Source organism: Phocoena sinus, chromosome 5 (genome assembly GCF_008692025.1).
Source record: "Phocoena sinus isolate mPhoSin1 chromosome 5, mPhoSin1.pri, whole genome shotgun sequence".
NCBI lineage: Eukaryota > Metazoa > Chordata > Mammalia > Artiodactyla > Phocoenidae > Phocoena > Phocoena sinus.
The window spans coordinates 28,278,083-28,305,298 of NC_045767.1; the positions used below are offsets into that span (position 1 = coordinate 28,278,083).

Consider the following 27,216-nt stretch of genomic DNA (forward strand, 5'->3'; position numbering starts at 1 on the left):
TACAGTAGATTCTCCAATATTTGCTGAATAAATGTTATTTCTAGTGTTTTTTATAAACATACAAAGCAAGAAAATTGATATCCTTTTCTTAGCAGTTCAAACACATTTTCAAGTTTAGTTCCATCCTGCTTTACCAATTCATTCCTTTTTGTCTTCATAGCAGATTTAATAAAATAATTACAAGCCAGGAGTCAAAACTGTTGCATGTTTATGGAGTAAAACTAGTAATAATCAAATAATTTATTATAATAATCAAATTATTTAAATGTAAAAATGTGTTTATTCACAATCTTTGAGAAGTTACCATTCCTTCAAAAAATTCTTTATGAACAAAATGCCAAGAAAAATTACAATAGTAGCTTATGCCAAACCAAAAATATACATCTGATGTATACAAACTTTAAAAAGCATAACACAGGCAACGTGAATATAGATTATCTTTAAAATATTTCCAATGACATAGCTACAACTTAAATTATGTTGAGACATAACAGCATTACCTAATATATTTACATATTTAAAGTGTCATATTTATTTCTATGAGATAAAAAAAGGTGACAAAACTATAGATGTCATTGCCCAGCAGTTCAAATATTGAAAGGGCCACATGATATTTTTAAAGTATAGCAAGAACTTTATATTACTATTTATATCTGGACCTTCCTATATTTTCGAGAACATGCACTGTCATTGTTGCAAGAAAAAGAAAAAAAAAACACTAAGGAAAAATTGAAAAACAGTTTGCTTACTACTAAAGTCATATTCAATCCTCAGCAAAATCAAGACAAGCAATCAGGGAGTGTCTTATATTCTTGGCCTTTTAAATTGATACGTAAACTTTAGAGAAAAGAAAAGTTAACTGTATATTGTAAAATTCAGTTATATATATTGATTTACTTAGTTCCATCCCATTAAAGCATGTTGTATTACAAGGCAAAGGAAAGCTTAATAAAATCAATGGATTCTTTCATGCCAGAAAGGATTTTATTTACTTTGAAATACCCGTATTACCTTTTTCAGGTTTTTCCTTCTTAATAAATCATGCACAGAGAATATGTTCTGTGTAAAATCTTTCAAGACCATTCATTAGAAACACAGAATTTTTAAAAATGACAGATAGAAATTTACTATATCAATTAAAGTCAACATTCATTTATAGTGGCACAGAAAAGGAAGTGAAAAACCTAAGTATATGGCTTCCTTGGTGGCGCAGTGGTTGAGAGTCCGCCTGCTGATGCAGGCGACGTGGGTTCGCGCCCCGGTCCGGGAAGACCCCACATGCCGCGGAGCGGCTGGGCCCGTGAGCCATGGCCGCTGAGCCTGCATGACTGGAGCCTGTGCTCCACAACGCGAGAGGCCACAACAGTGAGAGGCCCATGTACCGCAAAAAAAAAAAACCAAAAAAACAAAGCACAAAAAAACCCACCTAAGTATATATATTTTCTTAAATATCTTTTGATTACTCACTTTAAGTGTCCAAACTCTGAAAGATTATCTTAACATATCACATACCTTGTTTAGATTGAGTCAACATTATTATAGTAGGATATGCAACAAGTGTAGAAAGAAACTGATACTTCGGCCTTTCTTTCGGGTCATCTACTCAAATTAATTGTGCTTACTATCACATAATAAAATTTAAGTAAGTCATAGAAATGAATAATGCTGGAAAAGGGAACACTATTCTGAATCTGAATCTGGCAGTCCCTCCTCATGCTCCCTTCACATCTGCTGAGAATTAACACAAAATGCCTTAATACTTTTGCAGTTAGCTACTGAAACAGAGTTAAGAAAGCATTCAAGGTGAAATTAATAAAACTATTTTAAAAGCTGAAAATCTACAAACAGTAAACAGGATTGCTATGAAGAAAAGAGTTAAAGAAATTTAATTAATAACATGACAGAACCATTAAAGTGTTTTTGAAAAGCAGAAGGCAGATGATGAAATTGCACTTAATTCTGAAGCAATTCAGATATAACCTATCATTCCTATTCCTTTCTAATAAGCATTTATAACATGTTTCTTACTTCCCCTCTTACAAAAAGGCTCAGCACAACCATTTATACATTCTAGTTGGTTTTAAACATTTGGTCATAACTGATAAAGAAGATCACACAATTTTTCCCTACCGTTTTTGTTGATCCACATCATATTGCTTTAGGCCAGAATCAGACAGTTCTAATACAGGATTTACAAATCCAGAATACTCAGAATTGCCATTATCATCCATTTCGGCACTAACAAAATCATTCTCCCACTCCAGCCCGTTGGAATCATCCGAGGCAGATGTAGGATTACTTCCAGTCTTCTTGCTGCTATACTTAAGTGCTGCCTGGAGAATGTCTTCCTCTGTTTTGGAACGTTCTCTCATTGGAAGCATTCGATTCATTCCTATTATATGGGCAGGGTTATTAGAAATCTCAGTAAAGATTTAAAGAGCTATATTAAAAGACAAACTATCAGACTTGATTTGTGAATTAACTTAAAAAGCCAGTCATACGGAAGCCTTTCTTAAGGGAAATGTTAGGGTATAATCCTACAGTGAACATTAATACTCAACAAAGGACAGTTTTATGCAACACTGGTAATCTAGTAAGATGAAATTTCTGAAGAGCCGTAAGTAGAGCAGAATGCATGGAGGATTTCAATTGCTATTAGTCTTATACGGCCAAATTAGTGTGTCTGCAAAACTTCTTTCCTACCTAGATGACAATTTCATTTCTCAAAGATAATAGTAACTAATGATAACAATATACACATTTCCAGCACTTACTAGGTTCCAGTTAATGTAGTTTGCACTTGACATATATTAACTGATTTGATCCTCAACAACTCTATGAAGTTACCTACAGTACTATCATTATCCCCCATTCTGCAGTTGAGGAAACTAGGGCAGAAAGAGGAAAGTGATTTGCCCAAGATCACAATAGCAATAGAAGTAGTGGGGCAAGAAACAGATTCCATGCAGTTTGGCTTCAAAGTCTGTGCTCTTTCGCTAGTCTGACTCTAGTATAACAAAGTAGAGACATTTCTAGGGGAAACTGTTCTAGATCTAATTCTGAACAGAAAGAAACTGATCAGTAAAGTGAGCGTCAAAAATCTTCGAAAAAAAACCATCATTTTGGCAGAAGGAAGAGAGGGAGGACAGAAAAGAAATTTGAATTTGCAAGTGCAGAATCAACACTGCTAATAGAATTAAAATCTAGGAAAAGAGATTATAAGAGAATATCTCTAGACACACCCAATAATTTTGTTTTCTGAGCTTAAAGAATCAGATCCTACAATAATAAAAGAACATTTAAATCTAGGGACTTCCCTGGTGGTCCAGCGGTTAAGACTCCACGCTCTCAATGCAGGGGGCTGGGGTTCGATCCCTGGTCAGGGAACTAGATCTCACATGTTGCAACTAAAGATCCCGCATACCGCAACTAAGACCTGGTGCAGCCAAATAAATACATTTAAAAAAAAAAAAAAATCTATCACTATTGTCTGTCACTCCCCCAAAATTGCACACTCAACCTAGCAAACGAAATCATCCTTATAGACACAATAAAAATATGAGCTGGAGACTAATATAAGTTTGTGGATTTGTATTTAATTGAATAATATGTCTAAAGGAAGCTGGATTAGACATCATCAGGTTTCTAGAGGGTTCTGTCCTCTACCTAGTTTAATAATTCTGTTATAATAATTTGAATAACAAACTTGAAAGTCATGTTATCTAAAAATTTGATTAGCATACAGCAAGGATGACAAATCAGGAATTAAAACACCTGAAAGGCTTTAGATCAAATTGAACAAGATGCTAAAATAAAAATAAATTTAAAATCTAGATTGGGATATAAATACACAATAACAAAAGTATAGGGTTGGGGAAACAGTGTTTAGCTGAGAAGACTTAAGTAAATTAACGCAATCTTTGCTAAAGTTATTCAGTTTCTTTATTGATAAAACAAATGGCTCAACTAGAGGACATTTAAGGTCTATTCCATCTCAAAATTCTATGAAATATTTGATATTGAATATTAAAAAAAATTAAAGTTCCATATTCTGTAACTGATTCTTCCTTTTGGGATTACCTATTTCTTAAAATGAAAATAAAGACTTGGGCCTTATTCAGTGAAATAGCTGAATATATTTTTTAAAAATTAAAAAAAAAAAAGTCCGCACCTAGCTATAATTTTGAGTACCTGCTATGTGCCACACTATGTACTGGGTGTTTTATATAAATTTTATTTACTCCTCCTAACATTCATGATTTAATTTGTTCAAATATTTATTGACTGTCTATTATGTGCCAAGCTTTTTTAGACCATCAGTATATAATAGTGAATTATCATTCTTCAAAGTAGGTTTATAATTCCCTTTTTATGATGAACTAACTGCAGTTTAGAGAGATTAAGAAACCTATCTAAAGTTCTATAGCTGGGAAGATATACCAGGTAAAATTCAAACTCATGTCTGTGTTATGGCTTTTGTACTACCAACAGAACTAACAAATTGCTTATTTATTATGAACCAAAAGTTAATTAAATTTTGGCTTTAGGTTGCTCACAAGCGGGGAGTAATTCCTACAGAGTAAAATGGGCTGGATTACAAAAACCTTAAAATGAGAAACAACATTTATTTTCTAAATCTCAAGAAACACTAAGAACTAAGCAACTTTCAGACTTCCCTGGTGGCACAGTGGTTGAGAATCTGCCTGTCAATACAGGGGACACGGGTTTGATCCCTAGTCCGGGAAGATCCCACATGCTGCCGAGCAACTAAGGCTGTGAACCACAACTACTGAGCCTGCACTCTAGAGCCCCTGTGCCATAGCTACTGAAGCCCGCGCACCTAGAGCCCGCGCTCCGCAACAAGAGAAGCCATTGCAATAAGAAGCCCATGCACCGCAACGAAGAGTAGCCCCCGCTCGACGCAACTAGAGAAAAACCCATGCGCAGCGACAAAGACCAATGAAGCCAAAAATAAAAACAATAAAAAAAAAAGAATTCAGAAACTTTCTAAACAATTTACAACAAATGACAAAATATAAGAGTCTAAGAAATTTTTACACTAATTTTTCAAGGCCTTGCATTCATTTCAGTTTAAATAAAGTAAAACACAAAGTAGATTTCTATAAATTAACACATATTAAATAAAAATATTCAGGTAGGGCTTCCCTGGTGGCGCAGTGGTTGAGAATCTGCCTGCTAATGCAGGGGACAGAGGTTCGAGCCCTGGTCTGGGAGGATCCCACATGCCGCGGAGCAACTAAACCCGTGAGCCACAGCTACTGAGCCTGCGCGTCTGGAGCCTGTGCTCCGCAACAAGAGAGGCCGCGATAGTGAGAGGTTGGTGCACCGCGATGAAGAGTGGCCCCCGCTTGCCGCAACTAGAGAAAGCCCTCGCACAGAAACGAAGAGCCAACACAGCCATAAGTAAATAAATAAATAAATAAATAAAATTTTTTTAAAAAAAGGCAAAATTCCTTTAAAAAAATATTCAGGTAAAATTGTAAATATAAAATACCTTCTTCATCTTCCCATTCTAGATCTAAAGATGTGCTGTCATCATTTCCACTAGTTGATTTAGTTTTGGTCATTAAATCACAACTGCTTTCTGTATTTGGTGTCAAAACTGTGGCATCTGATGAGAGTCCTAGAATATACACCAAATACAATTAGATGTGGTGAGCTATACTCTTATACTACAACCATTTACTTTACAATAATTACCTCTCTTCAAATCATAACATCATAAAAAACAATTATTGAAATCATTACATTGGTAAGTTTCTGTTAGAAATAGTATAAAGGGCTTTTCCTGCTTTCTTTTTACTTTTTTTTTTGCCATATAGCACAGTACACATGCAAATTTAAATGAATTATAAATTTTTAAAATATGATGAACTCTAGGCAGTATTTTTAATAGTCAATTACAAAAGGGGGCAAAAAAATTGAAAAACTAAAAATGATAAATGAAAAGCAGCCTATATTTTCAAAAGGAACCACTACTATTCTTCCATATCTGGGGAGCACAGGAGTTTTGACTTTTGAAACTTGGAGAAAAGATTAATCTTGTAATTTGTAGTAAGTAAAATAAATACACTTTTGTGTACCTACTTCCCTTTTCTGGGAGGAGGAGAGGTGAGAACAGAGTGGAAATGGAAAAAGGAATTCCTGATTCCCTATACATATCTACAGAGATAGCCTGAGGTTTTTCTTTGCTTCAACTCCTTTTATTTATTTTTAAAATTTATATTACTGAAGTATAGTTGATTTACAATGTTGTGTTAATTTCTGCTGTACAGCAAAGTGATTTAGTTAATACATATATATTCCTTTTCATATTCTTTTCCATTATGGTTTATTATGAGACATCGAATATAGTTCCCTGTGCTATACAGTAGGCCCTTGTTGTTTATCCAGTCTATAATAATAGTTTGCATCTGCTAACCCCCAACTCCCAATCAATCCCTTCCCCTCCCCCCCTCCCCCAGCAACCATAAGTCTGTTCTCTGTATCTCTGAGTCTGTTCCTGTTTCTCCAACTCCTTTTTAAAAAGGAAAGATAAAATTGTATAATTAAGGACTAGTTAATTGACTTATTTGGGCAACATAAATTGAAGGGCAGAAAGTTCTTCTAGAAAAACAGAGCCAGGATCTTCAATTATCTGTTTAACATGGCATAAAGTAACCTTAAAATGAACGCAGATATTTTAAAAGACTTACTACTACTTCGAAATACTTCATACTGTGACTTTATATTTCTCAAACAAGATTCAAAGTCATCTTCTGGTTCTGAACTGTAATAAAAGTGAAATAATTTTTTTTTATATGTTCATAGTAGATACAACATAATTCATGCTTAAGTTAAATGATGGCATTTTGGTTTGAAAAGGTCTATCCCATACAAATTCATAATTGCTGTACAATTAGAATAACCTCGTCAAAACAGGTCTTACTTTTCCTAATGCTAGCAATAAACTGAAAAATAAGATTTTGGTTAGTCTTGAAGTCAAAATCCAAAGCTTAGCCCTAAGTCTAACTTGTAATTTACAATAATGAAGCATGAACAATTTTCTTTGAGTGAGTAGGAAATACTCCTGGAAATGTGACACTGAAATGTATCTTCTAAAAAATGATCACATAGGGACTTCCTTGGCGGTTCAGTGATTAACACTCCTTGCTCCCAATGCAGGGGGCACAGGTTTGATCCCTGATCGGAGAACTAAGGTCCCGCATGCCCCATGGCACAGCCAAAAAAAAAAAGATCACACATAAACTTTATTATAAGAAAAGAGAGGAGCTAAGGAAAACACAAGCAACCAAGGCATAAACAATTTATCCAAAGGCATTCAGTGTGCTATTGCATCATATTCTGTATGAAAGATGTGACCACTCTTAAGAATGCAATAAAGTCAATTTAAAATAAATGATGATCATTTTCCAACATAAAGAAAGCAAATGTTCTCAGTATTCTTACAAGTGTCTTCAAGAAGCAATCATTTTTTTATGCAACATATACACATGAATATGTATATAAGCATCCAGAGGTGTACTGTGTTCTCTTTGGAAATAATATTTTCTACCACAAAGGGAAGAAGTATATTTCACTATTTACCTTTGATATTCTCCATTGTTTGAAGGATGGTATTGCTGCAAAACTCTCTGTCTTTCTTGCTTTGGAAACATAATGCAACACAAAATCACTCTGTTGTAAAATTATGTTTTTTAACACTATTCATGCAATGCCAAAAAGTGTTATTTTCTAGTTTCGGGGGAAAAAAAACTTTAACATTGAAGTTTTTCTTTCTTTAAATTAATCACTGTTCACTTCTATATCCTCTTATTCATGGGTAGAATTTCTCTCAATTTTTCAGTGTATAATCCTTAAGTGGTCAGAATATTCATACTGTTATTAAAAAATAACTTTAAAAGTATATATTGGTATATCTGACTTCCTTATTACACCTAAGAACTTCTAATAACTGGAAAGATGAGGGGTAAGAAAGTAATAGTTAAAACAGTATATGAAGTTCTATTCTGGGTGAAATAAGTAGCAATTAAACAAAAAATCTAAAAGACTGGGCTGGCTTGACTCAGAAATAATAAAAACAGAGGATTTAGAAAACCTGTCAGAGTTATGGCTCTGACAGTTATTACTGTATGTCCCTGGCATGTCCTTTATTTTCTGTTTCTTCATCTGTAAATTACAGATGGCTATAATACTATCCTAGCAAATTCATACGGCTACTGTTAAAATCAAATGAATTTGCATGTATCTGTGTATCTTTGTGTCAGCATATGTGTACAGACTGCTATGTGTTCCCATATCAATATTTATTCAAGGAAGAAAAAACTCAGGAACTCAGATTTTGCATATGGAATCATTTTAGTCTTTAAAAGGTAAGCAGCAGAGAATTTATTATAGCAAAAAGAGATGTCTAAATTATAACCAGAAAAATACTTTCCTTTCTTAGTAGAAGGTGAGTTAATTTTTAAACTTTCCCATTACTTAGAAGTTAGTAAAAAATAAAAATAAAAGATACTCCCTCACATAATCTAATTAATCTGTTGAAACACCAAAAAAAAAAAAAGAGAGAGAGAGAGAGAGATGAAGAGCACGGGTCCCATAGAAATCACACAGAAAATGATGCATGATTTTTTAGTTCATCTAAGTTACAATAATTATGTGACATAATCCTTGTACTACACTTCAGTTAACACTGCAGTAGAGTTCACACAGGCAAAAGATGGAGGAAGATACTAAATAGAAAAGTGGCTAAGCAGTGCTTGAATTCTGGCTCTGCCATTTATTAGCTGTAGGATCTTAAGTTACTTAACATCTCTGTCCCTTGGTTTCATCGCTTATAAAATGGGGATTAAAAACACTACCTTTCTCCTAGGATTGTTGTGATGATTAAACAAGGTAAAACATGTAAACTAATCAGAACAGTTACTGACACTTAGCCAGGGCTCCATAAATGTCTATTATTAATAGCTGTCTGGCATTATAACAATGCCGTGTTTGAATACAGCATGGTAAGATATGATAAATCTGTTGTTTTTTCTGATACTACATCAAAGATTTCCCAAGACCCAAACTCCCAATCTCCCAAAGACACAAGTATAAAGATGAGAAATACAGAGTATTCCTATGGGGCAAAATCACTCAGCTTACCCAATTTTAGGAAGTATAAGAATGTCTAGCAGTTCAAGAAATTGTTAAAAAAAAAAAACCTCACAAAATAAACTAAAAAATGCTGCAGAAATGATATTTAAAGGTTAGTTTTGCAATGTTTCATCTAAGAGTATATTTATTTTTCCAAAAGAATGCTGAATTTTGGAAAAGTATAAAGTTCATTTCTGGGATAAACAAGAATTAGCTTCTGGTAATTTAAACCTAAACAGCACTCAGTAACAAGCATATAATTTGATGTTATTTCTAGCTGTTAAAGACCAACTAATTTCCCTTTAAAATTCCTAAGAGTATAGGAATAAATACATTTGTTGTTAAACAAGAAGCCCTTGATTCTAGGGGGAAAAAGTCCCAACTAAGATTTGTCAAATAAAATCAGGAGAAAAGCAGCCCTAATATATGTCGGGGTCTTTTCCCCTCACCTCCAAGAGCTTTTGCTGCTTTGCTGCCCTGGCTGCTTCACGCTGTGCAGCGTATAAAGCTTCTTCTTCTAGTCTTAACTTCTCTTCTTGTAAGGCTAACTGTACATGAACAAAACAATAAGGATTAACAAAAATCAGAACCTGTCTAACTGCTCTAAAAATAAAATGCTTCTATTTATAAAATAAAAAATAAATTATTAAAAAAATAACTGAGCTTTACAAAGCATAATAGAATTAAATTTCTGTGATTTCTCAATTTCTCTTTTTACAAAATAATTCAAATGATATCAAACATGTTACAGAATTCTCTAGAAGCTGAATTATAAAGTAGAGCATCTAGTTTGCATAAATACAAAACTGTTTCTTTCCTTAGAATATGCAGTGATCTTCATTCTCAACAATCGTTCCAATGCCGATCACCCTGATTAGTTTCATGGTTTGGGCCCTTCTTAGTCCAAGGTCTTTAAAACTAAGGTCAATCATATCACTGTCTACCAAAGTGAAGTAAGCTTTCACAAAGTTCATGGTGCATTGATACACATGTCCTGTATTTTATTACCATCAAGTTATTAAAAAATTACTTCCAAATTTAAGTTCTTGCCATTCATAATAGCATACGAACTGCTTTAATGATAATCTACAGCAAGTCAAATCAAATTTAAAAATCAAATTTCAACACAATATTTTTCTTTAGCCTAATATTAGCATCTATTGTGTAGCTTAAGTTAATGCTGTTGAAATCACTAATTGGTACTAAACAGACTATTTTTAAATGTATAATGGAATATGACTAATTCCATTTAGTTTAGTGAATGCAAAACTATAATTACAGGCCACCTCTGTAAATATATTAAGTAAATATAACATTTATGATTGTTAGAAGTACTTGGTTCACTTACTAAGAATAAATAAATCCAAGACAAAAAAGAAGATTTTAAAAAATAAACCACTTATTGTGAAACAGAGTAATTTTTAAAGTTAGTTTTAAACACAAAGGTGCATGTATCTTGCCAGAGTCCCTACTTGTGAATTCAGAAATTATTTTCAGAAGAATGTATTCTCTTCACTTATTGGCAGCATATGATTTCTGATAAATTGAACCAAACTAAACCAAATTATTATAGGCTGGAATAATTTTTTAACTTTTAACTCATTTTCACCTCTATATATCTAAATTTAGGTCCAATGACCGTTCACATGCAATATATTATTTAATGACATCTTTCCCATATAAACAGAGACTTTATGATAATATATACTTAAGCAACATAAGACTATTTACCTCCTTTTGGATTTTCATATCAAGATCTTTCTGTTTTTCAACAATAGAATCATAATGCTTCTCTCTTAGGTCAACAATTTCTTCCTCAGTAAGAGGCCTACAGAGAAAAATAAGGCAGAAAAAGAAAGAAAAGGAAAAAAAAAGTGCTGATGAGTCCAAGTTAAATAAAATACTCATAAAATCAGTGAAATTATGAAATTTTACTGTCAAAAACGTATTAAAGCAATTTGATGCTATTTCAATTGTTAGAGTAAAAACTCATACATTCTAATACTTGTTATAATTTGGTATATAAGATGATATACTATCAGAGTACCGTTTTTTAGCCCTAAAATCAACTTTAAAGAAATGTGGACTCCCTTTACTTTGGCTCTTCAGCCATCTGACTATATCCCAAAATGTTCATCATAAAATATAAACTTCAGTATACTATACTCTGATCTCAGACCTCATATCATTTTGGAACTCTTAACTCTCATACCCACTGCCCTATTTATCCTGCTCAATCCCTCTAACCACCCCAGGCCCTTGATCCTCCCTTTTCTCTCAGTTTATCGATCCTGATCATCTTCTGGCTTTACTTCACTTACAACCAGTGTGGACTCTGTGGCAAATCTGAAGTACTTTCTTACCCACATACTCGCCTTCCTGCACACCTGTCATTATGCCTTATTCATCCAGATTACTCATTCTCTGACCTTGGATCATTTCCATGATTAGCTCTTTCTGCTGAGAGCTGTGAGAGAAAATCCTACATGTTTGGTCCTCTGCCCCTAGCAATAACCCTTTACTTATACATGGCCAACCCCCTCTCACAGCCTATGCTAACTACTTCAAAATCTTCACAAACACACTCCTTAAGTTCTTCATTCAAACTCTCTTCTCTTAGAAGTCAATTTCACCCCACTCTGAGACATGACGAGCATGTCTCCAACCATCAAATCCCTCAACTTCTTGCCAGTCCTCCTCTCACCTAAGTCTATCCTCCCTACTCTTCCCTCCTTCCTCTAAAGAGGTGGTATTCCTTAATTTGTTCAAGGTCACCTGTCACACTTACATTCATCACTAATGCTACCCCACACCACCTTCACTCCAGAGAATTCTGTGGGACATTGCTCCATCAATTAGTACCTCTTTTCTTCAGTCTACTCTTTTTGTCTGTTTTCACCTCTCTTCCTTGTGAAGATTGGAAGAAAGGAAGGAAGGAAAGGAAGAAGGAAAAACTTTCATTTGACCTATATCTATCTCTAACTACTGCTCCCTCCTTCCCATTTCAGCCAAAATGTCTGAAATTACAAGTTTATTGATAGCACATCTAGCACTTACTATGTGTCAGGTTCTTTTCTATGCGCTTTACATATATTGACTAATTTTAATTCTCAAAACAACCCTGTAAGGTAGATACAGAGATCATACATATGAGGGAAATGAGATGAAGACAGATTATGTCCAAGTAAGTCAGATAGTATGTGGCAAAGCTAGAACCTGAACCCAAGTAGTCTAGCTCCTTGCTCCTAACAACTGTTTCTCTTCCCTTCTATGTCCTTACTTCCCATTCTCTCATCAACTCACGACAGTCTGCATCTGCTTTCATCACTCTACTAACTCTAACAAAGGTAATTAATTAATGGCCTCTATGTTGCCAAATATGAGACAGTTTAAGTCCTTATAATAGTTCTTCAGTTTCATATGGCAATGCTGACCATTCCCTCCATTCCATCTGTCAGTCTGTCTCTACCTCCTCCCTTGGCTTTCTATGCTCTCCTGGTTCTTTTTGCCCACTGCTTCTTGGCTATCTTCTGAATCCTCTTCTAGTGTCTGCCTATTCAGTCTTCAGACCAACTGCTCTCTCTCCATGCTCCAATCACCCCACTTCCTCCCCCTTCCCCAACTTCAGGTCTTGATAATTATCATGGTTATAACCAGCCATGTATAAGGTAATGTCTCCTACTTTTGTTCCTTTAGCCCTAACTTCTGCCTAGGGCTTTTTGTTTGTTTGTTTTTTGAGGTATTACTTATATAAAATAAAAAACATGATTAGTAAAACAAGTTTTAGAATGTCATAAGGAAGCAAAAGGGGGATAAAGTTTTACAAATTCAAGGAAATATACTTATCAATATTAATATATTAAATAGTTTTTTAAAACTAGAATATACATAACAACTTACGTTCAGTAGGAAAGCACTTAGGCACTTATGTAGATTAAATTCTTTAATGTTCAAAACAACCTTTTGAGATATTGCCTCAATCTTATAGAAAGAGAAAACCAAGGTCCTGAAATGTAAACTGTTCAATGCCTCAAAGCAAGCAAATGACAGAGCCTGGATTTTTAGAGAGCTTCTTATAGTTCACACAGAAGTCATTTGTTTTATTAAAAAAAAAAAAAAAAAAAAAGCCTTACCTATGATTGCTTCCTGGGCTTTCCCCCTGTGCAAGAATTAATTAAACAATTATACAAATTTCACTAGCTGAATTCTATTTAAGGCAAGCCAATAAAATTTTTATTTAATCAAAATATTTTCTGCTTATCTATTTTACCTTGGTAATAAATTTCATTATTAAAAGTGTTTTAAACAAAAAGCTTTAACATTTTACTATTTCTCAAAGGCAAAATTTAGTTTACTATCTATCTTAATTATATAGCAACCAATTGTTGGACATTTCTTAAATTTTTATAACAAATATTTACTCTACCCCAAATAACCTTCTGGGTTCAAGATGGTACTAGACAACATATTCTCTATGTTCTCATCATTTACAATTGATCTTCATTATTCGCAGATTCCAGATTTGAAAATTCACCAATGAGTTAAAATTTACTTGCAACATCAAAACCAACGCTCCCCTCACTCTTATGGTCATTCATGGGCATACACAGAGCAGCAAAAAATCTGGTTGCCTGACATACACATTCCCAGTTGAAGTAGAAGGTGATGCTCTGCCTTCCTGTTTCAGCACTCTTACTGTGCCCTCTCTGCAGCCTATGCAGTGTCACTTTTTGCATTTTTGTTCCTGATTTTGCTGTTTAAAATGATCCCCATGTGTAGTGCTGAAGTGCTGTCTATTGTTCCTAATCCTAAGAAGGTGTGACATGCCTACATGTGCCTACACATACATGTGTTAGATAAGCTTCATTCCGGCATGAATTATTAGTGCTGTTGGTAGTGAGTTCAAAGTTAATGAATCAATAATATACACTAAAATAAGGTGTCAAACAGAACCATAAAACCATAAAACCACAAAACCATAAAACCATAAAACCATATTGATCAGTTGATGAAAATGTTGTGATCAGAAGCCTGTAGGAAGCTAATTCTGTATTTCCCCTAGGAGTAATATTCCAGTATCCACTAATTCAGTATTCACGGCAACTTCATAGAATGTAACTACCACAGATAACGAGACTGCTTTTGTTCTCTTTCCTGGAATTCTGAAATTACCTATAGTTCTTTCCTCCAAAGCAAACTGTAACTACTTTCAAGACTGATTTGGATTTATACATTTCTTACATATTTGTGCTATTCACATCTCACAATTAAAATATATGACTAAGTAACAGCAGAAATAAAATTTCAAATGGTCCAAATTAACTTAGGAAAAAGCACTACAAAGCAGGATGTGACATTCAACTAAACCAAACATTAACTATGACATGAGAGAGGAAAAGACTGGTTAGCAAAACAAACAAACAAACTCAAACCAAACAAAATGCACCTTAGGAAAACACTTGGAATCACACATTCTTTTAAAGAGCTGTATGATGGGGGGATGAACTATATTGAAGGTTAACAGAAATTTTACATTTAGTACTTGTCAGAAACTTTAAAAATATCATGATAAGTGTTTGTTTAAAAAAATACACAAAATTAATGTTACTTCTGAAAAGGGAAAGAAACAAGATTCTATGAAACACTAAAATATTTGGGAGACATTTTACTGGGAAACAAAAGGCTAAGGCAGGTCCTCAAATATATTCTACCAGATAATAATAAATATGTATTACTACTTTAAAAACGGATTTATACCCAAATTAATTTGGGAAATGCTAAATTGGACAAGTTTAAATAATTTTCTTTAACAGTTCTTTAACAATTTCTCTAATAATTCTTCCCAGAACCTTTAATATGCCAATTTACACTCTGAGACTAGTATTCTATACACACTCTGGGAAATGCTGGGCTAAAGAATAATTTAAATTTGGTTTAATACATTTTTCTCTTTCCTTAGAAAACAAAAATGATGAAGAAAAAAAAAAACTTGCAATGCTCTTCTAGTCAAATTCACCTTAGAGATGTGGAAAGTAGGCCCAAGGCAGGTTAAGTAATTTACACAAACTCATATAATTAGTTTAGCAAAGTTGGAGATTAACACACAAACTAAAACTCTTCTAACTATACCAGTGCATAAGAAATATATACCATATTTCACTAATTTTAAAATGTACTTTTTTTTTCCATTTTAACATTTCTGTACTTGGGATGCATCTTAAAATTGATTTTTAGATGAGGTGAAATACAAAAATCAACAAAAAGAATAACTTATAAAAAAGATAATGGCTAAAGTCAGAAAGTGATTGCAGAACAAACATGTATAAATTCTACCCTCAGAAATCTATAAAAACTATGGTCAAACAATGGGTCTACTCTGGATTGTTGAGGAATTTTACCTTAGGTAAGATGGCAAGATGTTAGAAATATCTTTTTTTAAAGTTTCTCAAGTTCTACAGAATACTTTAAAAACCTGTTTTATATATATGTATACATATACACACACACACATATAATATATAACTGATGTATGAAACTATAATATATATGTAGTATATATAGTATTACATATGTTAAATAATAGAAAATTCTGAATAATTTGCTAATATAAATTAGTAAAAGAAGGAAATGATAAGGGACTAAAAAGTAAAAATAACAACTAAGAAGTAAAAATTCTAAAGTAAAAGAATATAATAAAAATTAAAAAAATAATTGTCAGAACTTATGAGATGACTAATGAGAACAAATATGGATTTTATACTGCTGTGAAAATACTTACTTCATCACTTTCTACTAGATTCTCAAACTGAAACAACAAGAAAGTGAGTGTTAGGATGAATATTTGTCTAAGGTACATATCTCACAAAAAATTATATGGTGGAGTTGCTCAAAATCAACTTGCTGTTTTGATTCTGCCACACCTCTACTAGGGCAGACCAATGATCTGTTTCTAGAATCACTGGCTACTATAAGCCACTATAATTGATAGAAGTGTACCCTCTCCCTCAGTTGTATAGGGCAGAAAAAAGACAAAAACAAACAAAAAATCCCACCACTTCTTAAGCAGAAATAACAATTCTACTAGAAGAATGGGATCTTAACCTTTTGCAAACTTGTTCTCCCCTATTCATGCTTCCCCACCACTCCAATTCTCTCCCTATTCACTAGCTATCTAATATTAAAATATAAAGAGTCCATACTAAATTTAGGTACAGAGCCTTCCCCTTACTTAAAAAAAAGTGTCTCTCCTGCTGTTCCGAAGGTAGTTTTATTCAATCAGATTTACGACTCTACTTACCTCTATAGTTAAGTGCTCACCTCTTGAGCATGTTCTAAAATACTTGGATCTGGGAAGAAAAACAGGAAAACAACTTTAAAAATTACAATCAATCCTAAAACTGAGTTAATATAGTGGCATAAAAACATTTCCTCAAAAGCGACTTTAAATTCTCCAATGTATAGTATCTTATATTTACAAAAAGGAACCACTAAACTTACATAAGAATATAAACACTCCAGATTTTTAAACTTAGCTGTAGGTTTAAAAGTGTTTAGTCAACCAATATTTTTCTATTGATTCTAATATTTACTATACCTGTAATAATAAGTTAACTTACTATATTCACTACATAGAACAGAATACAATTAAATTTAAAATTTTATCTCATTATTTTTACTGTATCAAGAAAAATATCTTGTTAAAGTACTGCTGTGTTAAATAATGTATAAGAGCATGTTCCCAATTTTGTTAAACATTTGCAAAACAACAAAAATCTAAAAAAGATATATGCCAATATGCTAAGAATAGTTATCTCTAGATGGTGGGATCATATATGTTTATATAAAGCTTAGGTACTTTTTATTCTCATCCCATGCCTGCACAAATAAAAGAAAGAAAATGAAAAATAATATACATCACATATACATCTACCAAATAATCCATTACATTAATTTTTCCAACTAGGGTGAAATATTGACTTTAATTTTAATTTCTCTTCACAATGTATACATATATCAAATCACCACAATGTATACTTTAAATGTCTTACAGTTTTGACAGTTATACCTCAATAAAGCTGAAATTTAAAAATTCTAGTTATTATCTTCTGCTCCTACTAGTGAAACTTACATGTAGTCAAATAAGCATCTCCTTTGTTATATCTGCTCCAAAGATATCACCACATTCTATTAACTATATGTCCTCTAAATATTATAGTATGAAAGCTGGTACAGGACAGAGCCCCTCAAGCTCCTTTACTACTGGAAGTACCAGGAAATTTTAAGACTTTCACTTATAATGTGGATCCTGTTATTGCTGCCTAAATTGATGGCATAGAAGACCCCCCATCCTCCCATGGGGATCCAGAATCACACTGTGGGTTCCTAATGTGTCAGGACTCTTGAACAAAAACCACCCCTTTGAGAGATGGGAAGAATCCTGGGGTTAGGACAGGTCAGAATGCTTTGTATTATGTGTGTATGTGTGCAGAGGTGGCGGATGGGCTTAGTAAAAGAGAATGGTATATTATCATGACTAAGTTTTTATTACCATAAAGAATAAAAAAAGCAATTTTTCCTGTACAATCTTTATTTGCTAACAGATGCAAAGCAGTTTTATTGCCCATTAAGAGATCATTGGTAAAAACGGAACATTTGGTATTGTCATCCCATAGATCTAATAATTCATGGAACATATCCAATATAAATAAAATACCCCAATTCTCTAGGCATCTAGTGCTCCCATTCTTTTATTTTCCCTATTTCTCAAATAAAAACAGAAATGAATTGAGCCTTCCAGTAGCACTGTGTTCTGGCATTAGGATTCATTCATAAAGTGCTATACGCTCTCCCTCAGCAACCATCACTCTCTTCCCTGAATGAAGAGTTTGTCTCTGATTAATCTATTTCCTCTTCCAGGCTTACTGAATGATAAAACTGAATAGTAAAATAAAGTTTATTGATACCAAGCATCCCAGTATAAGCCGTCAGTGTGACTTCACTGCTGAAGCAAAGCCTGAAGCTAAGACTGTCTCAATACAAACCAAGGGAAGTAACTGTTGCACTACACTTACATTAGACGGCAGAGTACTGTGTTCTGTCCCAATTTTACACAGATAATATAGCTAACTTCAGTAGAAGCCCAAGGTGTTGGCTGTTGTAAATGTCTATCTTTTCTGTCCCCTCTCTCTACATCTAACTATGGTGAGGACAATCATGCTCTTGCATGACCCTGACTCCCTGATTATCTGACCAACCTAGATCATAGCCATCCCCCAGACTTCATTTGATTGGTTCAGGGTTATACAGAAACTGAGCAGACATATACCCTCCTGAGAGCTCTAGGGAGCTGCTAGGGGTTATACTTCTGACAACCTGCAAAGAGGAATGAAATCAATTGAAAGAGTGTTCTGACAGTGTTGAAGTCATTCCTAAGGACCAGTTGCATCCCTGCCCTGCCCATAGTTTCCTTAGTACTTGACAAACTTAGTATCCTTATAAGAAATTCTACCTTTTGCCTATGATAGTTTGATTTGGGTTTCTGTCCCCATAACCAAAGTCCTGTCTAATAAGTAAACAAGAGTCTAAGAGATAGAATGGCAAAAGGGCAAATTAAAAAAATAGCAAAAAAAATTTTAATGGAAAGAAAACAAAAAAGCAAAATAAGTTTTGAAGAAAATTTAAGCTTTCCTTTTAGGACAGATTAGATTGAGACCTTATTACTCACAAAGGGCACATACTGACTCCTACTACCATAAATGCTAAGATTATATTGATAGATTAAAGTAATACGCAATTTGGCAAACTCAGGGGTAACATTTTTATTAGAAGAGCTTTATCCTGGAATTTATCTGAAAAGAAGATGAGAAACTTTGTGATACACATTTTATAAGTAATTAGAAAGCCAGTTTTTGAAAGTATCCTTTCAGATTTCAGAGTGCTCTCCATTACTTAAGCAGTAAATGAAAGAAACTGAAACTAAAATCTTTCTGTATTATTGGATTCTTAAAAGCCTAACACATTTCGAATGTGACTTTTTCAGTATTTCCCATTATAAACTGTCCTGACAGGAATAAAGATGCAGACGTAGAGAATGGACTTGAGGACACAAGGAAGGGGAATGGTAAGCTGGGAAGAAGTGAGAGAGTGGCATGGACTTACATATACTACCAAATGTAAAATTGATAGCTAGTGGGAAGTAGCCGCATAGCACCGGGAGATCAGCTCAGTGCTTTGTGACCACCTAGAGGGTGGAATAGGGAGGGTGGGAGGGAGACACAAGAGGGAGGAGATATGGGGACATACGTATAGCTGATTCACTTTGTTATACAGCAGAAACTAACACACCACTGTAAAAAAAAAAAAAAACAAAAAACTGTCCTGATACTTTGTGTTTTCTTTTAAAAAATTTTTTTAACATTTTTATTGGAGTATAATTGCTTTACAATGGTGTGTTAGTTGCTCTCCAAAGCCATCCATGGACATTCCTTTATACACAATCCTTATGCCCCTGAGAGCTGTCTCTAAGTAATATGTTTCTATATAACCATTCTACTATTGCTGACGATGTGAAAGTAGACTCAAATATGTAAAGGATATAAAAAAGGTAGAAAAGATAGGCTATCATACTCCGAATGATCGTGGCATGTAAAGGAATTTGGAAAAGGTTGAAAGTAAAGAGGTACAAAAGTGGCAATTCTTGCATATATATTTATTTGTCAATGTTGTGAAGGGAGATATCAAGACAATCTTTTATTAAGGATAAAATCAGTCTCATCAAGAATAGAATGAAAATGCAGTTTTTTATGCTTCTACATGTTATTATGGAAAGCAGGCAAATACTCATAACAAAGTGACTTAAGTAAAAGATAACTAAAAAATCCTCATAAATCCTACATTGTTATTGGTCCTTTTCTTCATATTCTCCTGTATAGTATCTGTTAAAATAACAGTCTTTCCTTATATCTTCTGTTTGACATTATAAAAAAATAATGAAGAACCATGGTAAACTGTTCCACAGTCTATTAAAAATTAAAAGCTTCCCAAGACTCTTCTTTTCTAGACAAAAATTGGAAAGGTTACAAATAGAAGTCTGGCAAAAACTATTACATTGAAGATGATGGACACATTGTTTTTCAATTAGTACCAAATACTTCAGTGAAGATTTAAGCATTCAGATCTCAAGGGATGATCCATCAACAGATTTTCCAGGTAGAACAGCATCAACATAGGTGGTAATAATAAAGTAATAATATTTACTGTTAAATAAGCCCCTCCCTAATGAAGGCAAATTTAGGAAGACTGGATGTTCAAAACATTTATTTTGTTCCTTGGAAGAGACAAATTTTCCTGTTAAACATGTTGAAGACGGAAAACATGTCAAAAAGAGTCACTGTTCTTTAAGAGGAGGCTGATTTAGAGGAGACCAACAACGAGAAGGGATCTTAGAGGTCTTTTAGTTCTTTCTTGTTCATCCTCTGCAGTCTGTGAGCAGCATCTGAAATTGTTGACCACTTTCTTCTTTCAGAAACTGTTGCCACTTATGTGTCTATGATTTTGAATGTTCTAATTTTTCTTACTTCCCTGGATAACTGAATGACAGTCATAGCTATGTATTTATATTTAAAGTACAGAAGTGAGTAAAAAATTGACCCACGTACCCAGGAGGTTTACAGTCTAATGGGGTAGACACACAGGTAAATTAACAACTACCATGCTCTGAAAGGGATACGTTCAGATGAAGAGCATCAAAAATCAGCTGAAGGAGAAGGAATTAGCCAGGCCCCCAAGTAGTGGAAAGGGATGTTTCAGGGAGCAGCAGCTACCAAAGGCAAAGGGGAATGAAAAGATCAAGACTGCATACATTAATTCTGTCAACAAGTATTTACTAAACATCTACTACATACTATGCACATAACTTGGAGCTGTGTATTCAATGGTAAGCAAAATAGGCATGAACTTGTTCCTTTACACTGAGAGCGGAAGACAGACATTAACCAAATAATGACACTATTTCAGGTATAATTATAACCTGAGGAAGTGCTGAAAGGATAAGGAAGATGGTTCCATCATGGTGTGAGAACTCATCCCCTGAGGGTAGGAAACAGATTGGGAAGACTTCTGTGGGAAATAATCCTTGAGCTGGCACCTAAAAGATGAGTAGGAGTTATGTAACTAAAAAGGGAAGAAACTGATTCAAGGAAGAGTGTGGCACAAATGAGGCAGAAAAAAAAAAAAAAAAGGCAAGGAATAGATAATGTGAGGTCTTGAAAGCTACATTAAATATTTCAGTCTTTATCCTAGAAGTATGGTAAACCACTGAAGAAAATGGTAGGGGACATTCAGAACTTGACAACACAGATTTGGAGGATGAGTGAAAGGGAGGAGTTTATTATGATTCGCAGGTTCATGGCTTTGGTAACCGTATATTATTTTACTACTCACAAAGTAGGACAAAAAGTAGTAAAAATGGTTCGGGCTTTAAAAAAATGAAGAAAAGGAGTAAAGAACTGTGAGCAGGAAAGAAAGATGAGCTCAAATTTACAAACCGAATTTGAGGTTATGTTTGATACCCAAGGGGAAATACACAGTAGGCAATTAAGATATTCAGGGCTCAGACTGAGATGACTGAGCTCATTAGTACTCAGGTAGTAGGTAAGGTCATGTGTTTTCCTGCCATCACCCAGGGAAAGTACATTAAGGAAGGAAAATATATTAAGGAAGAACAGAGTGAGATTCAGAACACAGTCCTGGGGAGTCTTCAAGGTACAACACAGAATGTTCAGGAAATTCATATCCATTTAAGTCTGCTACTGTTTTCCTTCCTAACTTCTGAGATTTCAAGAGAAATATCTTATGCTTGTGTATTTCTCAAAGCTGACAAACATGCAGAAAACCAAACTGAATCATTCAATAATAACTACTGATTAGTACACTTTAGCAATATACATTATGATAAAATATTTAAAATTCTCATTCTCTATACGGTCTCTTTAAAAAGTAAGTCAACATAAAACTGGTAGGATATATATTTAACTATGTGAGTGATGCCAAAGTTAGGGAATTATCTTGAGGAAAAAAAAAGGAGAAAATACTGTTTTCTAGATTTTACAAGTTCATTTAGGAAAACAGAAACAGGTATAGTCCAACTGGTATACAGGCCACTGGGGATGTACCAAGTGAAAGAATGGCAGAGAATCCTTTCACTAATTCCCCCTGCCTGTGCTGCCACGCTATGTGCACAAGGAGTAAAATCCACAATTTTAATGCTACGCTGTAAGGAAAATATAATTAGAAAATGCAATTAGGCTGGTAAAATAGATTAAGGTTAAGTTATCTTATCAGGGGTCTGAACTTCATACTACTCTGAATTGGAGGGTTATCATTTATCAAAAAAGTTAAAATACTAAGGTTTATGAATGAGTTAAGTTTTTTGAAATTAGAATAGAGTCATTGTTTTCCTTTTAATGTTATTCTGATTTGTATTCTGACATGATTTTCTGAATGAGAGAACAAAGAGTGAGATCATACTCTTTACCCAAATGCAGAACTGCATATAATCCTGAGTATTCAGATGGACATTATGTTGCATGTTTGAATGCCATGCAACTCATCATCTGTCACAGAAGGAAAAAAAGGTTGAGCAACTTAGCTGTAGGAAATAGTTGGCAGATGGAAATTGTTAAGCAAGGGAATGGCATGATCCAGTGTGGTTTTTAGAAAGCTTAACTCTACTGATAGGAAGGGGAGATGGCATGAAGTGTAGAGATACAACAGGGAGAGCAATGTGAAAGACAAAGTTTAAGGAAGAAGCACAGAGGAAGGAAACAGGTTCAGTATGTATTAAGGAAAGACTGAATAGCTGATTAGTGAGGACTATAAAGTTGGTAGTACAGAGACTGTGAACAGAGCTGTTAAGGGAGTCCCTAATCCCTGATTAGGGAATACACAAAGCAGAGGAAGAAAAAATCTAGGGGAAAAGGAAATGCACTATTTCAGATATTTAATGGGACACAAATATTAAATATTAGATACTTTAGATAAGTTGATTTGAGGAGCTTTGGTACATCTAAGTATACCTCTTCAATAGGCAACTGAAAATACAGTGCTGAACCTCTGAAAAGAAGCCTGTTCAGAAGACATGAGATTTGGAAGTGGTGGTGGTTGAAACCATAGGAGTGGATGAAATTAAGGGAACTACATAAAGAAAAGAAAAGACAGAGAAAAATTCCATATTTAATGGGTAGAGAGAGTAAATATAGCCAAGACAGGAACAGGAAAATAAAAAGATAAAAGCAATGTTGCAGAGGTCAAGTGCATAGTTTCAAGAAAAGGAATACAGCTTATCACACAGAATAAAGAGCCAAGTTGTGGAGATATATGCATAAGATCTCCCAGTGACAAAGTACAAGATAATGCACACAGAGATAGAGCAACTAAATGATTATAATATTTATGTTTAATAAAATGTTTATAATGTTTAATACAAAACCATGAGATATTAGTGGTTAAGGGTAAAGGCTCTCAGTTCAGAGGGACCTGGGCTGCAATCTCAGCTCTGCTATCTTAGGCAAGTTAAACTTTCTAAGCTTCAATTTTCAACCTACAGTGTATATAATGGTACTCACCTTCCTCACAGAATTGTGGTGAGGAATAAATGAGATAGTGTAAAATACTTAGGAACAGTGCCTGGAACACAGGAAGTAATCATATGTTGGCAGCTATTATTAAAATCATTTTTTACCAGTAAAGAAAACAGCAAATCATTGTAAATTATTGTCTGAAGGCAACTTTGCTGCTGCAGCCAAAAAGGCCAACAAATGTTAAATATCAAGAGAGATATAAAACATGAGCATACTTTCATATAAACCTACAGTACATCTTAACTGGAACCACTACGTGCAATTATATGGTAAGATAGAAATAGGAATTAAAATACAACACAACAAAACTTAATTGGACCTTCAGTTTGAGAAAGAAAAAATTAAGAACACGATAAGTATCTATACAAAAGATTTCTCGTACTACCCAAAAAAAAGGAGAGCTGACCAGCAGATGGAGCCCTCTAGAATGTGTGGTAGGCAAAACTCCCTGGAGTGAAAAAGGATGACTCATTAGGATGCCTAAATGTTATTCCTTGAAGATATTTAACTCCCTCTGCTTTAACCATCAAATAACTTTATTAGTAGCAAGGTTTCTGACATACCTTAACACTGATATTGATATTCTGACTAGTCTACATATTCTAGAATATAAAATACCAGAATTCTCTAATATGTTATAAATTTAAAAATAGGTAATTCTGGTTTTGAAATTGGATAGTGAAAAGTGAGTGATCTGACTCTGAGCTACCCCTGGGAAATCTACAAGGCTAAGAAATCAGGCCCTGGATTACAACGTACCCTTGTGAGGCCCAGCTTAAAGCAGCCTAAGAAAGTCCAGGATTCTTCCACCTACGGTCACTACGTTGACAAAATATAAATCAAGTTTTTCAGATTGCTCCTCAACTTTTTTGCCCTTAGATGAACTACTAGTTAAGTACCTAGACCTATAACCGAAAGAAAATCAGAACTACCAGGTGATTAAAAAAAAGCAACTACTAACATGAGAGGTAAAGTTTAACCTTATTCTGTAAACAACAATGAACTATAACCACATTCCTCTCTGCATGTTTATTAGAATCTCCTAAAATGAATATAAAACAATAAGTTAATCAGAAGATTCAAGTAACTGACTGTCCAAACCTACATTTATGGACTAAAGCAAAAGGATGGATATCATTATTATATTGTTTTAGATGACAGTGTCCACAACCCACAGACTCTCACTGCCGCAATAGAACTTGTTTGTTCAAGTTTTGCCCACAGCCAGAAGAGTACAGATCCAGCTATTATGCTTTTATGACACATCTACAGACAATTAACACTCACAATGATTCACTGATTTTCCTCTCACCCTTCCCTATGCTGTCAAGTTCATGTGCTCAGGGAGTAAAACCTGTAATTTTAATGCTATACTCTAAGGAAAACATTTTCAGTTTGTAAAATCACCATGAAAGAACAAAACCCCAAAATCCCAGACACCAAACAATGTACTCCAAAGTGAAATATAAATGATTTTTGCTTACCTAATTTGAATATAAGATCCTATTTTTAGTTATTCTACAACACAACTACAAATGAACAAATAAAAATATTAACAAAGCCAAAGATTCTGTGGCACCTAGTCCTTAGGAAAGCCTATTTAAGCAGCTTGACTATTATGAGTACCTACGAATAAAAATTAGAAGTAACGTAGATGACTTTTGCTGACAAGATAGAAGAGCTGCCATGTTCCCCTGTAACAGTAATAACCCTTAAGTCAGGAAAACCAAAATACTAAAACTAGGCACAAAGTCTTCAAGTCCTTACTTTTCCATTCAAGGGACACTTAGTGTAAAACCCTAACTACTCTGCATCAGAGAGGTCACACACAGTGCCTGATGAACGAATGAGTGACTCATATAATATCTACATCGCCAAAAGACCCAAATGATAAATCATTTGTTTTCAGTATGTGTATGTTGAACATCTTATTACCTAATGATGTTGGTTAAATGGGACAGATGGTGAAAACTTAGCAATCTGTTCCAGAAAGTGCAAAATTAATGTCTTATTCCTTACATAAAGTGGTGTGGTTCAGATTTTCAATTCTAAGTTTGAATTCCTGGGAAATATTTAACAACAACAACAAAGCCAATTTCCAAGGAATTTAAGTTTTTCACTACTTACGAAATAAAAACACAAAAATGGAATAATTACAAAATTCTATTATTCTATGGATGGTGTGGGTAGAAAAACCTAGGCATATCCCAGATTTAATCAAGAGAACTTCAGAAGGACTGTGATTTCCCTAGTGTTACAGAGCTTGTGGGTAGCAATCTGGGTATAGCATTCCCCTCGAAATTCCAAAAAATAAATATGAAAAAGCTACACACTGCTCTTCTTGTTATTAACATTAAGAATCCGAATGCCCAGTGGAAACCCAGCAATTTGCAAGTATCAAGGAAGTGCTCAATGTCTGAAACCTTATTTCACTCCAGCATCCAAATGACTTCTACTAAAAAATCTCTCAACTAAAAAATCTCTCAGAGACATCAACTTTTTGGAAGAGATTCTCCACCTGCTCTGTCAGAGCCAAAGAGAGAATCAAACACATAGCTACTACCAGCTTTAGCAATAAACCAAGCTCAACGTAGGGAATGCTCGGGTCGCCGTGGATCCTGTTCTACTGACCATTCGTGTGAGGGTGCCCCGTGCTTCCTAGAGATGATGCCTCCCGTCACTCTTTCCCCGCGTGATAGCGCGCCCAGCGAGAATCTCGCTCGGAGGCGGCAAGAGCGGCACCCCGCCCCCTTCTCTACCTCTTTCCCAGGGCCTCCACTACGACAACCCGCTCGACGCCTGTTCACCTGTGAGAGTACCGGGGCTCCCAGCCTCCTCTAAGCCATTGGGGAAGTGAAAGGGGTTCCCCGCCAGGGGCCGAATAGGAGGAGCCAGCGAGCGCCGGGCCCCTCCCCGCGGGGGCTTACCCTCCGCCTCCGCCTACTCGCTGCAGCCGCCCAGCTTCCTTGCGGAGGAGTCCGAGGCACTGCGTCCAGCAGCAGTTCCCCATTGCATGCCGCCCAGGTGCCGCCGCTTCTCCTCCTCCTCCAGCTCAAAGCCCAAACCCAGGCCCGTCAGCCGCATCCGCGCGGCACGAGCCGATTGGGGGTTCGGGGACCGAGGGCTGGCCGGCCGGAGCGCGGCGGAGTGAGAGGCTAGGGCGACGGGAGGGACAGGCGCTCGGAACAAAGGCAGCGGTTACTCCAGCGGCAGCCGAGTCGCCGCTGTGCGAGGGAGGAGGGCCGGGCAGCGGGCTCTAGACTCCCTCGTTGTCCTCATGGCCCCTCGCTCGCCTCAGATCCCCAAGCTCAGATCCAGTGACCGCCTCCTGGCGCCGAAAGAGGCCAGTCTCCGCAAGTCGCGCGCCCAGGCCCCGCCCTCCGGCGCGCCCAGGCCGGCGCGGAGCAACCGTCTCCGC

At 35.2% G+C, this 27,216-nt stretch overlaps 1 protein-coding gene across 2 annotated transcripts; it reads right to left on the reverse strand.

Moving 5' to 3' along the window:
* Positions 1 to 257: 257 nt before the first annotated feature.
* AP1AR (adaptor related protein complex 1 associated regulatory protein) lies at positions 258 to 27,216 on the reverse strand. Of its 2 annotated transcripts, XM_032633343.1 has the most exons (10): positions 26,726 to 27,216; positions 16,457 to 16,505; positions 15,938 to 15,964; positions 13,293 to 13,318; positions 10,891 to 10,987; positions 9,609 to 9,707; positions 7,609 to 7,667; positions 6,717 to 6,790; positions 5,516 to 5,644; positions 258 to 2,392 (listed from the first exon to the last, which is right to left on the reverse strand). In XM_032633343.1, the coding sequence occupies exons 1-10, from the start codon at positions 26,806 to 26,808 to the stop codon at positions 2,127 to 2,129; spliced, it is 909 nt and encodes a 302-aa protein (XP_032489234.1). In that variant the 5' UTR covers positions 26,809 to 27,216; the 3' UTR covers positions 258 to 2,126. The 2 variants fall into 2 exon arrangements, with proteins under 2 accessions (XP_032489234.1, XP_032489235.1); XM_032633344.1 differs by lacking the exon at positions 9,609 to 9,707 and having other exon boundaries at positions 26,726 to 27,170.

Excerpts from the sequence above, each read along its gene's own strand:
- AP1AR (XM_032633343.1), bottom strand. The coding sequence starts at position 26,808 with ATGGGGAACTGCTGCTGGACGCAGTGCCTCGGACTCCTCCGCAAGGAA. Across the intron at positions 15,965-16,456 it reads GTGAGCACTTAACTATAGAG|TTTGAGAATCTAGTAGAAAG; the intron begins GTAAGTAGAGTC and ends TTGTTGTTTCAG. Across the intron at positions 13,319-15,937 it reads ATCTAGTAGAAAGTGATGAA|GGGGAAAGCCCAGGAAGCAA; the intron begins GTAAGTATTTTC and ends ATTCTTGCACAG.